The sequence below is a fragment of the Triplophysa rosa genome, linkage group LG24 (assembly GCF_024868665.1).
Source record: "Triplophysa rosa linkage group LG24, Trosa_1v2, whole genome shotgun sequence".
Classification (NCBI taxonomy): domain Eukaryota; kingdom Metazoa; phylum Chordata; class Actinopteri; order Cypriniformes; family Nemacheilidae; genus Triplophysa; species Triplophysa rosa.
In genome coordinates, this window is record NC_079913.1 from 3,176,672 (window position 1) to 3,191,778 (window position 15,107).

The following is a 15,107-nucleotide window of genomic DNA, read 5'->3' on the forward strand; positions in this document are numbered from 1 at the left end:
TACAGGATAAATACACTGGATGTAATGTTTTTTTATGAAAGCTCACTGATAAAAACTCACTCCTCGTAGAAAATCTCATTCAACTTAATGTTGTCTACACCGTGCATGTATTTTTATTGTTTAATTATACATTTATTTGTGTAGAAACGATTATTATATTTGATTTATGACGCTAATATCAGCATTTGTATTCACTTTGGCCATCTGCGAAAAGTGCCGCGCCCCACCCCCCACGAAACGTTTGTTGACACCTCGCCCACGGATTGGCCGGTCCTACCGATTCGGCCCGCCCATTTAAGTTCCGTCATCCACCCTAACGTAAATATCCTAACGTAATCTTTAATTTATTTATTTGTGTAGACAAACGATTATTACATTTCATATATAACACTCAAGACCACGCAACGTTTAGCTTTCAGCATTTTACTTCACCTCTCAATTTGTGACAAGAGCCGCGTCCCAACCCCCGCCATGACGTCTCGTGCCCTCCCCCACGGATTGGCCGATCTGGTCCATTCTGCCCTGCCTACTTTGACTCCGTAATCCACCCTCCTGGACGACGGGGGTTGGTTGTGAGTCGGCGCGTGAACAACAGAACTGACAGGCAGCGGCGCGCGTCCTCAGTCACGTTAACGGGAAGATGGAGCAACACAGAGGCGCCACGGACTTCAGCATCATGTTGGCCACCGATTCATACAAGGTGAGCAGAGGCTCACAGTTCGAACCGAATCACCCGGTGTCCATGTTATGACCCGGGACTGAGAGGATAGAGGGCGAGTGAGAGAGAGAAACGAAGGTGGTTTTATCCTTCAGGCCGTTAGCTGTGTCAGTCAGGTCGTTAGGCCGAGTGTGTGTGTGAGAAGAGACGCCAGGTACATCTTTATTTTCACTAAAGATATCAAATAAGAGTGTTTATTTCACATATACATGCGTATTAACCTATGAGAGTTTGATTTAAAACCGAGGGCATGAGGGAGGTTTCTCATTATTTCAAAAGCAAAACTGAAAGGAAAGGCTTTATCAGGAAACGTAAGTAACGCCAGATAAGGTCTTATACCTCTCGTGCCCTATGAAACATGATAAGGTCTTATACCTTATCATATGTTTGCTTAAATTGTATCTTAAGAGAATAACACTTGTGCAACTAACCTTTACTTTTTCACTACAGTATAAATGTGTTGATTCATTTGGAATCACTTTCATTTTTTGTCATTTTTGACTAAACTAGCGTATAAATTGTGAGATAATGTGGGCTGTTGGGAGACTGAATTGCTGTTTCAGTTCAATGCATTACCATTGCACGAAGAAATTTGTTGTAATAAGACAAATATTATCAGTACAGATAGCATATACTTTCTATTAGTGTGTATACTAAGAGTACAATACTAATGTATACTGCTACGTATACTGTAATATTTGGAAGAAAAACGTTCTTGCCGTCAGTATAAAGATTAATTTGTTGTATGTAATACGTGCTAAAGAACCATTATGAAGTGTGCATTTATTATATATTGCATAAACATTAAACAGTGCTTACTAGACATGTTGTAAATGTACATTTGAACTTAATCATATATCTAAGTTGTGTGACAGTTCTAACTACTTGAATATAGTCTTTAAAAGTTAATGACCTTTTAAGCATGTTAGTCTAGTTTGTTAAAGTGTTTATTTATTTTATGGATGAGAAGTTATGTTAAAGTGAACGCTAGAGTGTTCTTGTGATTTTGAAGGGGTCTGTTATCCTGTTCTCACGTGTCCACTCAATGACTGAAATTGTCAATATATGCACAGTGTCTGATGCTTTGTAGTAGTCCAACAGTACGTCAGTGCATAATGTTAATAGGGTGACAAGATATGAGATTAAAAGTTGATGACTTGATGAGACCTTCGAACATGTGAGGCAACCAAAGTGAAGAAAAAAATCCTGTCGCCCGTGTGTGTCTGTTGACGGCGAAATGTTTTTGTAAGCACAGTTTATTTTTCAGGATGGCGTCTTTGACTTTTCTCCTTGGCTCTGTAACAGTTCCCCAGCGCTCTCTGCCCTTGGATCCAGAGTAACATGTCTGATGTTGTGAGCGTTTGTTTAATCAGTGTTTGCTTTTGATAATGCTGCGTGAGGACAGGAGTGAATGCGTTTTATCCTCCCACCACAGATGTAATAGGATTCTCGTGTTTTGCATTCATCACTTAAGAATCTGCAGAGGTCATTTAAGGTTCAAAAATCAAACAGAGAATAGCCAGCCATTATTTACAATCTGTACAAAAGTCTGCTTTTTGCTTCCTACTGGAGCACTTTTTTTCATTTTGAAATGACTCCGTGTCCTAAGCGGGACCACAGTTTGTTGGTTAATCGCCAGATTGCGAGAGTCTGGTTTTGACACCATAAAAGTTCAGCATTTCACGTTTACTCTTGATATTTTGTTTAAGGATTTGGCTCAGATGTGTAGCAGATAGAAACCATGTAAAATTGTAGAAGCAGGTGGCATTTGAAGAGAGAGATGGTGAGAGTGAGATGGAGTGGACAGTAGTGGTCTTACGATATTTGTGTATATAACCCCCATGAGAAATTGAAGTCAAAATAAAGAAATTGAAGTGAAAAATAAAGTCTTTATACTTTATACATCATACTGACATACTTTTGTTGAAGTCCAAGGCACCTGTGCAGTTTAACTGGAATGTTCACTTGTACTACTTTCACTTTCACTACCGTTAACACTACCACTGGGGTTATCATTAGATTGTATGAGGCCTGACACATTTTCTGCATCGCCGTGGCCTCTGTGCACATGGCCACTTGTTGCCCGCTACCCTGCGCATGCCTGGACTGTCTGCAGCTGTCCAGCACACGGACTTGCGGGGAGAACCACTGCTCCTCAAGGACTTGTGCCCTTTGGGAGTGCCGGTAGGGAACAGTCTGCAATAAATTCACAGAGAGGGTTGGTCTCGCGGTACAGCGAGCGGTCATCGTAGCTGTCAAATCGTCAGGGTGTAACCTTTCCTAAGCGGGCCCGTACCGCAGGAGACCTGCCAAAAACGGCCTCAGTGAGAGAAAGGTCAGCGGGCACAAAATATCAGAAGCGAGCTTAGTGTGTTGGTTGTTTGATGACTGTAGTGTAACTATGGTCCCGTATGCACTCATGCACTGTATTTTTTGTATTGTCGGTTTGAAAGGGCAGATGGGCAAATAGATCTTTAGAGTTTCAGAAGGAAGTATGAGTGCTGCTTGCAGGTCTTTGATATGGGGTTCTGGAGCTTTGCAAGGCCCCCCTTAAGGGTTTGTTTAGACCCCTGATTCTAAAAATGAATGTTAATGATGTTTGCCGTAGCAGTCATACTCAACAGCAGGTTGTGTACTGTGTCAAAATTAAAATATTTAATAAAATCAGTTGCAGCAAGACGAGTATATTTTTTATTTCTGTGCCAATGTTGAGCATTACGCGATCTCTTGGTGATCTGCTGCTTCCTATAAAAAGAATTGATTCAGTATTTTCACTGTGAATTGAAATGTCTTGTTGTGTTTTTCTCTCGCAGGTCTCACATTACAAACAGTACCCACCCAACACTAGTAAGGTGTACTCTTATTTTGAGTGCCGCGAGAAGAAGGCGGACCCGACCAAGCCCCGAAAGGTCAAATACGACAAAACGGTCTTCTACGGACTTCAGTACATTCTCAACAAATACTTAAAAGGTACGTTAGACACGGCCGTCACATTTGATTTAAGTCGTGCAAACGGAATGTCCCACCGGTAATCTCGGTTTGTGTTCTTGTTTAAGAACGCAGCTCAACTACAAACTTTAGGGTTTAGGGATTCAGTGTGCTTCATTCTGTGGCCCTGAAAAATAATATCACTGACTGGAAACTAAAACGACGTTCTCGTGACCAAGCCAAATGTTAAAGATGGGGTAACATGCTATGTCATGCATTCTGACTTCTTTACACTGTTGAACCTGCTGGCTTCTCATGCTTAACATGGTCAACTTGTCAAAAAGCAAGTTGGGCGTATGACGTAGTATTTCTGTGCTCGATACACTCCCCCAGCACTCCAACTTGTTTCGGAAAGTTTTGTCATAAGTCTGGATCCCTGTGTCGTCAAAGGGATCCTATTCCTTTTATTGGCCATTCTCCCGGAAAAGCACGGCAAGGCGAAAGGAAGAGCCCGCCCACGGGCCAACCGACGAATCAAGATTATCTGCGCTGCGTCAAGATGGGCTGCGCTGCAGCTCGTTACTCTTGCGATAGTGAAGTTTAGGTGTGTCTGTTTGTTCACGGCATTTCAGTGATGGATGTTATATAAACGGTGGATATAACGTTTGAGAGTTTAAATGGGAATTCATGGTATTTTTACACTGTAAAGGATTTCACGGTGTGTTAGGGGCAAAGGCTTTAGAAATCACGTTATGCGATGCAAGAAGACAATGAAACCGTTTCCATCACTCTGGTTTTATTCGTATTTGGAGGTTTCGCATCAGAAACGAATGATGGAAATGGCACATTTCTAATTAAAAACCCTTAATTCGCAAAAAGTTTTTACGCTCACTTGAGGTGGTTTTTCATTTTTGCGAAAAAGGGTTAATGCGAATAATGGGAGATGGAAACGCATTTGCCGAATAAATTCCTCCAAAAAGTCACGTAATTGCATTATAAGACGGCGTAACCTGACTAACCAGAGTACTGATCTTGTTACACAGCATCAGAAATATTGTTATGGTCATTCTTAAATGCCTGAGCAAAGTCGTCAAGTATTTCTGTAATTGCCTCTTAGAACTGTCACAACTGTGTTTCCCAAACAGCAGGCATCCACAAAAGCAGCGCATTTATTGTGTTTCGTAATCGTCTGCTTGCGCAAGTATTATTCTATATGAAAAGCATTATATTCAGTGGCTTCTCTTACTTTTCTTACTGATATTTAGTGGCAGTTTATTAGGAAGTGACGGTTGACTATTTGGATGGAAACGGTGCTTATTCGAAAATGTTTTATGCGATATTCCAGTTTTGCGCATAAGATAAATTCGCAACTTTGGATGGAAACCCGGCTAATAGAACATCTGCTTTTTTGCGCTTTCATTCTTTTCAATTCAAACAACGGCTGGCTGATGCCTTTGTTTAATCAATCACTTATTTTAAGAATATTATATTAAAATAAATATGTCATTTATTCATTCATCATGTCGTTAAAAACCTGTATATGACTCCTTCTTCTGTGAAACACAAAATAAGATATTTTAAGAAGGGTCTCAGTGGTTTCATGACTATACAATGGAACTATGCAATGGTATAGTCATGGCTAATGATGACTACGCGTGCTACAGCAAGTTACCAGTATCCCTATTCATGATGACTGTGTTTACAGTATTGCGTTTTTTGCCCTTTGAATAAATTAGTTACAAAATAGCAAAAATATTAAATAGGTATTAGCTTAATTTATTAAGTGCCATTCCTGACAAACTTAAGTTAATAGTTATTTTTTTGGGTGCTACACCATATTGTACAAAGTAGCCAGGTTATCAGGTTTCATAATGTTACTGTATGTTTATATAGTAAATATGTATTAGCTAATATGTTGAGATACATATATGATTTTGAAAAGAAAGTAAAGAGCATGATTTTATGGATGCTGTTCGTCTACTGAGTCTCAGTAGACGTACAGTCAGTGTCCTCCTGGTGAGACAAAGCTGTACTGTGATTATAAAAAAGTCCCTTAATGCAATAACACAGAGATGTAGGAAATTATGCAATTACACACACACACACACATCCACTACCATCAGTTATAATTCACACTCCCCATCTCGCACATTACTTTTCTGACATCTTTTTAACCTCACAGGACAGGTCGTCACTACAGAGAAGATCCAAGAAGCAAAGGAGGTTTACCGGGAACACTTTCAGGATGATGTGTTCAATGAAAAAGGATGGAACTACATTTTGGAGGTACAGTAAAACTCAAATAGTCTGTGGGGAATGTTTTGTCCCGTGTGCAATATTCATCTCGTGTTATGTTAATGCAGAAATATAACGGTCACCTGCCCATCGAGATCAAGGCTGTGCCGGAGGGAAGCGTTATCCCACGCGGGAATGTGCTCTTTACGGTAGAAAGCACGGATCCAGAATGCTACTGGCTCACTAACTGGGTGGAGGTGAGTTATAAACTTATCCAACGTGCACTGGCACTGTGCTCTACTGTAATATCTCATTAGGATTACCTGAGTCATGCTGACGCCTCAACATCCAGCTGTACACAACAGTCACCATGACACTGCACCTGTCACCTGATTCTCCTGTACGCCGCCTCGGGCTCATTTGTATAGTCGTGTTGGCTTTATTTAGGTAGGGAAATGGTTTCCTTTCAGAAATGACTCGGTGTCCTTTAAATGTATGGCACACGCGCATCGTCATGTGTAGCTGATATATTTAGACTGTGAGAGTTTCAGTGTGTGTGTGTGTGTGTGTGTGTGTGTGTGTGTGTTGATTTGCCCTTGGCTCTCAGAACACATTGTGAGTGAGGCAGACTCCACATATCCTCTCCTGTTATGTTGTCCAAAGAATGCAGGAGATTGGAAACACACTTCTGCTCTTTTATATTCACTTATGCTTATGAAGGGCTGGATTGTTTGGGGATTTGCAGACTAGCAAGGCTACATTATGCAGATACTGATACTGATATTTTTGTCTTTGCGAAGGCTGTCGGCTTGATGTACGCTACTCGGACACCTTCTCCCTCCATTAGCGGTCATTATGTGTGCTTTTGGGAAAGAGAGAATCTGTTATGTGTGACTGTCACACGCTGGTAGACTTTGGCTTTACAGGCATGTGACCGAGCGGCCCGCTTCACATCTCATTTGCCTTGTATATTAGACAGACATATCTCCACATTCTCAATGAGATTGTCCTGGCACAACAATAGAAAACTTATTTGAGGATTAAAAAATGAGTAAACATATGCTAGAATTAGTTTGGGGTTTGGGACAAAAATCCCCAGACAGAATGTGACGGTTGATCAGATGCCATATGATAATATTGACTCGACTGTCCCAACATCCCCGTGGTGCGGCCCCTTCCACAAGTCCATTACAGGGTTAGGGAACACTGTACATTCAGAATGTTGACTCTGACACTTCAGATTCTCACGTTGCCATGCTCCGCGTGTTCGTACAGATCAAGGATGCATAAAGACACGTTTAGGTTGTTTTTGGCTTCAGGTTTCAGCAGATTACACGGCGCTAGCGCTGACTTAAGTGGAACCAAAAGGGCAAACTTTGTAAAGTACAGTAGTTATTTTTTTTCTCAAAAGTGCTTATTTGTCCTTGTTTACCGTGTAAACATCCCTTGGTTTCTATGCTGACTGATTAAAAAGACACGTATACCCCCTGAAATTGCTAAGTGAGTCAGCTATTTAAATGATAGCTTTATAGAAATGTTTTCCAGTTTGAGTGCAGGTAAAAGCTTCAGTTTATTGAAATCATCAGTTCTGACAGTGATGTTTGTCTCCTTAACAGACCATCCTAGTTCAGATCTGGTATCCTATCACCGTGGCGACCAACTCGCGAGAACAGAAAAAGATTCTGGCTAAATATCTCATGGAGACTTCGGGAAGCCTGCAAGGACTGGAATATAAACTACATGACTTCGGCTACAGAGGAGTTTCATCTCAAGAGGTAACGTGTATTTTTTGTAGCCAGAGTACAACACTAAATTTGACACACTGGCTGTTTAAAGCTCTTATAGTTTGTTTGCTCGTACCCAAGCTCAACAAACCTGGTTTAACGAGCACACCAGTCAAATAGCTCAGATTAATGGAATCAGACTGGGTTAGTCCAAGGTTGGTATGTTTAAGATGACATACAGTAAGTTCTTGTTGAACAGGTGTTGTATTTACACACGTGTCTTGATTTCAGACGGCCGGTATCGGTGCATCTTCTCACTTGGTAAACTTTAAAGGAACAGACACAGTGGCCGGGATCGGAGTTATTAAGAAGTTCTACGGCACCAAAGACCCAGTTCCTGGTTTCTCAGTACCAGCTGCAGAACACAGGTGAATCGACCAGAAACCCAAACAGCATCTTAAGACTAACTTGAACTAAATCATTTCACTCACTGTCTGACTTCTCACAGCAGCAGTATTTGCTGCGAAAGACACACCATGCGCTGAAGAGAAACCAAGGAACCTGCGTTAGTAATGAGTTCTTTTAAAAGCGGATCATTCTGCCCTCTAGTGGTCGCTGTGGTAACCTGTCGTGTGAATAATTTTGGGCATCGTTTGGAATACTTTTGTACCACAGCGTTGTCAAATGCACTGTTGTGAAATAGTTTCACGTCGTTGTTTAGACCTTTAGTTATTTTTGAAGCAAGCACATTCACCCTGAATCCACTCTTAAAATTTGCAATGCTACACTCCCACCTTGTGGGTTATTACAGAGACAGTATTTGCACAAGCAGCTAACTAGACATTCAGCCAAAAAACCTAGGTTGTGTAATGAGATTTTAGGAGATGACCACATGCACTTGTGGGTAGTGTGGTGAAATAATCGACTGTAGAAATGGAATGCACGCTTGATGTGTTACGCTTTGCGCATTCAATTTTTAATAATTCAGTAGTCAGGAGTGCTTACGCAAGTTTGGCTCTATGTTGCCTGACTCTCGTTTATTTATTTCTTCAGCACAATCACTGCCTGGGGAAAGGACCATGAAAGAGACGCTTTCGAGCACATTGTCAAGCAGTTCCCATCTGTGCCTGTGTCTATAGTCAGCGACAGTTACGACATCTACAACGCCTGTGAGAAGATCTGGGGAGAGGATCTCAGGGGTCTGATCGAGATGAGGAGCGCAGACGCTCCGCTGGTGGTCCGACCAGATTCAGGAAATCCTCTTGACACGGTGCTAAAGGTATTCAATAGACTTATCTCATAAACAATCACATTTGATTACATTTGGGCTATGGAGCTCTAAGTAGTTTATGTGAGGAACCACAGTGAGTCATTTTATCAAATTTTCCAGGTCCTAGAGATTTTAGGGAAGAAGTTCACCCCAGTAGAGAACTCCAAAGGCTACAAAGTGCTTCCACCCTACATCAGAGTGATTCAGGGCGACGGTGTGGACATCAACACTTTACAGGAGGTGTGTACATCTAGCTACTGTCGTATCATGTCTGAGATCTCTGTGACTGTAACTCATTTTGTGCTCAATGGATTGTGCTGAAACAGATTGTGGAGGGTATGAAAGAGCACAGATGGAGCATCGAGAACATCACGTTCGGCTCAGGGGGAGCGTTGCTGCAGAAAGTGACTCGAGATCTGCTCAACTGCTCTTTTAAGTGCAGTTACGTGGTGACGAATGGACTGGGCGTAAGTGCAGCTTCATAATTTGATCATGTTCATCAACACAAAATAATGACCAAAGTGTTTCACTCTACATACAGTATTGATGTATGAATTGCATTTGTAATGATGTGAAAATGAAGACGTTTTATATTAAACGGTGGTCACGTTTGTTGCAGGTTAACGTCTTCAAAGATCCCGTTGCCGACCCCAACAAAAGGTCAAAGAAGGGACGTCTTTCTCTTCACAGGAAACCAAACGGGGACTTTGTTACTTTGGAGGAGGGGAAGGGTGATCTGGAAGAGTACGGAGAGGTATGTTCTTCAAGCTTTTTCTTTTCAGCTGGCGAATGTGCATTGACCTGAAGCCATTGTCCTTCTCCGTCCCCCCGCAGGACCTGCTGCACACTGTGTTCCACAACGGGAAGATTGTGAAGACGTACACCTTCGACGACGTGAGAGAGAATGCCAAGCTGAAGGAGAGCGAGGTGGACGAGCTGCTGCACTGAGATCTTCATCCGTCTCAGCCCTCTCAACACCCCCTAAAGGACCCGTGTCCTAACACCACGCCGCAGAGAGACATTCAGTGTATAGAGCTCTTCTGCGTTTGTCTGCTTTCGTGTGTCTTTCTTATGGCGGATGAAAGCAGTTACCATGCTATCCAAATCATTTAACTGTGTATTTGACCAATCGTGCTCTCGATCACACGTCTGTGCAGGAATGGAGATGTACGTGTGTGCGTGTGTGTACTGCAAGTTTAGATTTTGCTTTGCTTGTTTCACTGTAGGTCTGAAAGGTCATTTTTCTGTGTTCGTTGAATGTCGTGTGTGCGTCGATCACTTTATCAAAGAATTATTCTATTACTTTATGCAAATGAGACGGTGGAATTAAGGGACACTTTACCTTCACTTTCATAGGCCTTTTGTTTGTGTTTTTCTTTGAAGGGTGAATCTCTCCAAAACACGTGTAATTTGCATTTCACCTTAAAAGAAAATGTAATAAATTATTCTGGGGTGAAACGTGAGCCAGACAGGTTTTCGACAGGTTTTATCCACAGCCTTTACCTTTCTGTAGAAAACATTATCCAAACTTTGCCAACATGACGGATGCTACGTCATGATATGAAGCTGATATATCCACAGCAACTAAACACCTTTTTTATATTCAACGCTTTTTTTTGAAACACTTGAAAATGCCAGTTTTATTAAACAACACAAATCATTTTAGAAGAACTTGGGTTTACTATTTTATATATGTAACGTTTCAAACTCTAGATTCATTATTTTTTATGACAGATGTCATCAGAGTTACCGTAAATATCCATAGTCAAATTAATGTGGCCAAACTGCCTCCTCTCTTGTATATATGAGCGAGTGTGTTTGTGTTGAGAGAGCTGAGGGCTTATTATAAGGATGGGTTCTTATTTTTGTCTAATGCCCATTTTGTACCAACAGAAAATATCTGCAATGTTCTCTGGACTGATGTCCAGTATGTGTGTGTGTGTGTGCGTGTGTGTGTACATTCTTGTTTGACTGTACACTTGGTTGATAATAATTGCTAATTATAATTTGATTGATGTTTTTATGTATATGTCTGGTTTTCTTTTCTCCTTCAAATATTTTAAACTAACATGACGGTATGCAGTTTTGACAGCATATTAAAAAACACACAATCCACCTTGTTTGCTAAAATGTTTTTATTTCTCCCTTTTTTAAAGTTGGTGTAGTGAAAAGATGAAAGCATTCCCTTTTCTAGCTAAGCTGCTGTAAGGATAGTTACACTGTTTCTCAATGCACTATAGCCTTCAATCTAGTAACTGAATCACATTCTGATGATGAATTTAAACATGTGTCTAGTGAACATTAGTGTTTCTGTGTTAAGAAACATTAGTGTTTAAAGGTTAATAAAAAAGCAATATTACTCTGATTAAAGTTTGATCTGTATTTATATCAAAGAGGTGTTTAAATGCCTCATGTGGTCATGTGATTTATAAATCTAACCAAAATGTCCTAGAAGAGTCCGTATTTATGTCCATTTTATGACTGGTTTCTTAATGGGTCACTTTGAGAAACTTTTAAGAAAGCAAGAATTTAAAGAATTCCTCTTTAGCTGAATCACATGACTGAAATATTGAGAGAAGAAACATTGTAACACTTTGTGCTATGACGTATGCAGCTATCGCTCATCGGATACGTTTAAATCAAATCTGTTACTTAACGCCTCGTATTATTTGTAAATAACAATAACGAGTACAAACCAAACACACATTTTTAAGGGATACAGTGTCTCTCCACTGGGGCTTGACTGTACCCTGTTTCTTCTTGGAGGAGGGACAGCAGCATCATTTACCAAAAACCACGTCACTCTGTCAAACTTACAGCTTTTCATGAAACCTGACCGGGGGAGATTCAAGATCCGTGTGGGTTTTCTTCCTGGAGCACATTTGAGTAAAGATGCAGACTGGATTTCGACTGAATTTGAGTCCGGTTAAAGAGCCGCTGGGTTTCGTTAAAATCGTGGAGTGGGTGAGTCAAGAACAACGAAACAAACCCCAAATCTGTTTTGCCTATTTAATCCTCGGGTTTGAACCCAAGAAGGGCAAAGGCCTGATCAAAACGCGTAAACACTAATGCGTTATTCCCATGCATACAGCAAAAGTACATATTATAACAACTTTCTTTTCATTTGAACTTGACTCGCGGTTTTTGCCCTTCGTGAGCAACAGATGTTCTGCATTACTGTCGCACTAATGATTTACTGGGTTGCAGTCAGCAATTCCGTTTTGTTGAATTTCAAAGTTATTTAAAGTGTCTTAAAAATGTTAAAGAAAATCGTACAACAGCTAACATTCTTCTAAGAACCCCTCCCTGCTTTATTCCTCTGAGGAATTTGTTATTGGCACCCAAAGTGATCTGCCATCTCAGCTGTTGCTGTCTATAAAACATATATGAAGGTTTTCTTGAATTGGGGTCGATAAAAGTTTCCCTTTTAGTCTTTTTTAAACTCTGGTCAGTGAGTTGGCAAACAGGATGTGTCCAGCAGTGAAACACAACATCTGGTTTTGAGGTTGAACAGCACGTCTTGATTTACAGTAAGTTGCTATTTCATTCATGGGTTAAACGTGAAGGGAAATCAAAGGCTGAAACTGACACCAATATCAGATCTCAGCATGTCAGACGATTGAGAGAGAGATAGAAGAGCTTACTCAAAGTTTATAACGTGCGTAACTAACACGGATATCACGGGAACCTTTCTGCTGCATCTTCGGGTTCATGCTTGTCTTGTGTTATTCATAAAGTTTTGCGTTTCTGCAGCTCGCTGCTGTTTTAGCGTTCGGGACGTGTGGGGGATATAGTGGCAGAAATGTGCTTTCAATCTCCTGTGATGGAAACAGCACTGAAACACTTCCGGTCAACTTCTCGTATCCGTTCAGGTGAGTTCCAGCTGACGTTATCTCATTTCACGGATCTTCCTCACGATGTCTTGTGAATGACGTCACGTGCATTTATCTGCAAAGGCTGAGTCAGGTACTTCTGGTGGGGAACAGCACGACCCTTTGCAACCAAACAGTTCCGGAAGCCCATCTGATGGGAGATTCTTCATCCTCTGTCGAGTTCTTTGTGGCTGTAGCCGTCTTGGCCTTTCTCTACTCCATGGTGGCTCTGTTGGTTTATCTGGGTTACATGCACGTTTACCGAGATTCTGACTTTGGCCCGATGTTTGTGAGTATGCAACCACAAGATGAGGTTCGAACCTCATGGTCTGAGAACATTAAGCTTTGTAAGTGCAAGGTAGGACATTTCTTTGTAAGTGAGTTTAGGACATTTCTGTACGTCTGTGGCCAGGATTTTGTGATGACGGCAGCGTTTGCATTCCTGTGGCTCGTGTGCTCGTCGGCGTGGGCGAGGGGTCTGCAGATGGTGAAGGACGCCACCAGCACAAGCGGCATTCGCACCACTCTTCACCTCTGTCTGATGAGACTTGGTGCATGTGAAGTAACTGAGTATGCCAGCATGCGCTCACTTAATATATCTGTGGTAAGAGTCAGTGTACATGTGGGGTGGGATTTAATCAAATCAAATCAAATGTTATTAAAATCATTTATAGCGATCACTGGAGTCTGTATTCAAACTTCCTTCTTATTGTTATGTTACACATTATGATGAAGGATCATAAAAACAAACATTTGTTTCTTTAGAATAAAATCATAAATTACATATTTTTTTTGTGTTTCATTAACAGGTATTTGGTTTCTTGAATCTAATCGTTTGGTTTGTTAATGCCTGGTTTGTGTATAAAGAGTCACGCTGGCACTCTCAGAAGGTCAACGCCCGGCAGGCAGCAGGGCGGGGCCCGGCTCCTACCTAAACCCCGTCCCCAAATCATCGCCACAATAATAAATGTCCACCTCACCTGTGACGAACACATCTATCCAGCACATGAAGGTTCAGCTTTATGCAGTTGGTTTGTAAGAACAGTAAACAAATGTTAATTTCGTTTTCCTCTTTTGTTTTTATGTTTTTATATCTTTGATTTTTTAAAACGAGAGGGTTTCCTGTGTACTTGAAGAACGTGTCTTTGTTTTTAAGTGCCTCACCCTCATGTTTTTGAGTTTTTATGATTGTCATAGTTTATCATTACATCAGTTTTATCAGTCACCGTATTATGTTTTAGCTCTTTTTCTAAATGTATTTGCGTTTCAATTTCTTTTTAAGAAAATGATTTCTTATCTTTTTTCATATTGCCAACATGTTCCAGTGTTCATGCATTTGTATTTGTTGTTTTTTTCCTGTGATTTAATTCAGTATTATACAGCAACAGCGTTTCTGATTTTTGCTTGAGTATTTACTTTTATTGTTCCTCAAGTTTATCTTCATCTTACTTTTATTTTCATTGTTCAGTGTTATTCCTCTGCCTATTAAGGCTATCTGTAAAACATCGTTATCCGTGCACTAAAAGTGTTTCATATTTTGGTGAATAAAACTGTGAAGGACAGTGTTTGCAAGACTGATATTCCTCGCCTGAGTTTGTATTTTGGGGCAAAAGAATAATTTCTTAGGCAAATAAATCTGTGTTTCCCTCTGATATAATGCGGCTTTTGTTTGTCTGTGTATCCTGTGACTTCACTGCTCACCATTTGTCAAGAGCACAAACAAAACATTATATGCAGCAAATGTCTCAGTATGATGGTTTACAGCAGTAAAGAAAGAGACCGTACCTGTGAGAGCTTTAAAAAGAGTTTCACAAGTGTAAAACCTTATTCTTTTGTGTGTAGTCACTGATCTTATGTCATCATATCTCTGTTTATGATGACGGTTTATTCTGTGGTCTTGAAAGATGATAGATGAATAGATGAAAGTTAAATGAACAAACTGATGTTTTTAAAACGAACAGGAAAAATGAATAAAGGGCCGTTATGTCTTGTAAATTATTTGTGCTGTGTCGCCACCTATTGGCAGAAAGCTGTATGACACAACTACTTTATGTAATTCCAAATTTAGTTACTTTTGTAATTAAGATGTATGATAATAATCGAAATATGCTTTTATTATACAATTTTTGTTATTACATTGATTTTCATTGTACAAAATAGTTGTTGGTTCATTGTTCAAACAACAATTCTAACAAATTCAATTTTTATGACATTTTCAATAACTCATCACATGTAAACGATTGATTATAAACACATACATCCAAAATGTGAGGAATAAAATAACTAATACAAATGCAATACGCATAATGTAAACAGCCTGCCATGCGCCCTGACGTCTCCGGAAGCCGAACGTAGCCGAA

The 15,107-nt window shown here is 40.4% G+C and overlaps 2 protein-coding genes across 2 annotated transcripts; both read left to right on the plus strand.

Moving 5' to 3' along the window:
* The first annotated feature begins 571 nt into the window (after positions 1-571).
* nampt1 (nicotinamide phosphoribosyltransferase 1) lies at positions 572-10,990 on the plus strand. The gene is made up of 11 exons (XM_057324857.1): positions 572-700; positions 3,532-3,688; positions 5,829-5,932; positions 6,010-6,138; positions 7,498-7,656; positions 7,897-8,033; positions 8,659-8,884; positions 8,996-9,115; positions 9,202-9,342; positions 9,495-9,629; positions 9,710-10,990. Exons 1-11 carry the CDS (start codon positions 641-643, stop codon positions 9,821-9,823), a joined length of 1,482 nt encoding a protein of 493 aa, XP_057180840.1. The 5' UTR covers positions 572-640; the 3' UTR covers positions 9,824-10,990.
* A 545-nt stretch (positions 10,991-11,535) lies between these two features.
* sypl1 (synaptophysin-like 1) lies at positions 11,536-14,426 on the plus strand. Its single transcript, XM_057324387.1, has 5 exons — positions 11,536-11,839; positions 12,629-12,747; positions 12,832-13,036; positions 13,160-13,351; positions 13,557-14,426. Exons 1-5 carry the CDS (start codon positions 11,768-11,770, stop codon positions 13,680-13,682), a joined length of 714 nt encoding a protein of 237 aa, XP_057180370.1. The 5' UTR covers positions 11,536-11,767; the 3' UTR covers positions 13,683-14,426.
* The last annotated feature ends 681 nt before the right edge of the window (positions 14,427-15,107 follow it).

What these genes read in the sequence shown, in the direction of transcription:
- nampt1 (XM_057324857.1), top strand. Translation starts at nt 641, where the DNA reads ATGGAGCAACACAGAGGCGCCACGGACTTCAGCATCATGTTGGCCACC. An exon ending in CTCTTGACACGGTGCTAAAG is followed by an intron (nt 8,885 to 8,995) that starts GTATTCAATAGA and finishes CAAATTTTCCAG; the next exon opens with GTCCTAGAGATTTTAGGGAA. An exon ending in ACATCAACACTTTACAGGAG is followed by an intron (nt 9,116 to 9,201) that starts GTGTGTACATCT and finishes GTGCTGAAACAG; the next exon opens with ATTGTGGAGGGTATGAAAGA.
- sypl1 (XM_057324387.1), top strand. Translation starts at nt 11,768, where the DNA reads ATGCAGACTGGATTTCGACTGAATTTGAGTCCGGTTAAAGAGCCGCTG. An exon ending in TCGTTAAAATCGTGGAGTGG is followed by an intron (nt 11,840 to 12,628) that starts GTGAGTCAAGAA and finishes GCGTTTCTGCAG; the next exon opens with CTCGCTGCTGTTTTAGCGTT. An exon ending in CTGACTTTGGCCCGATGTTT is followed by an intron (nt 13,037 to 13,159) that starts GTGAGTATGCAA and finishes GTCTGTGGCCAG; the next exon opens with GATTTTGTGATGACGGCAGC.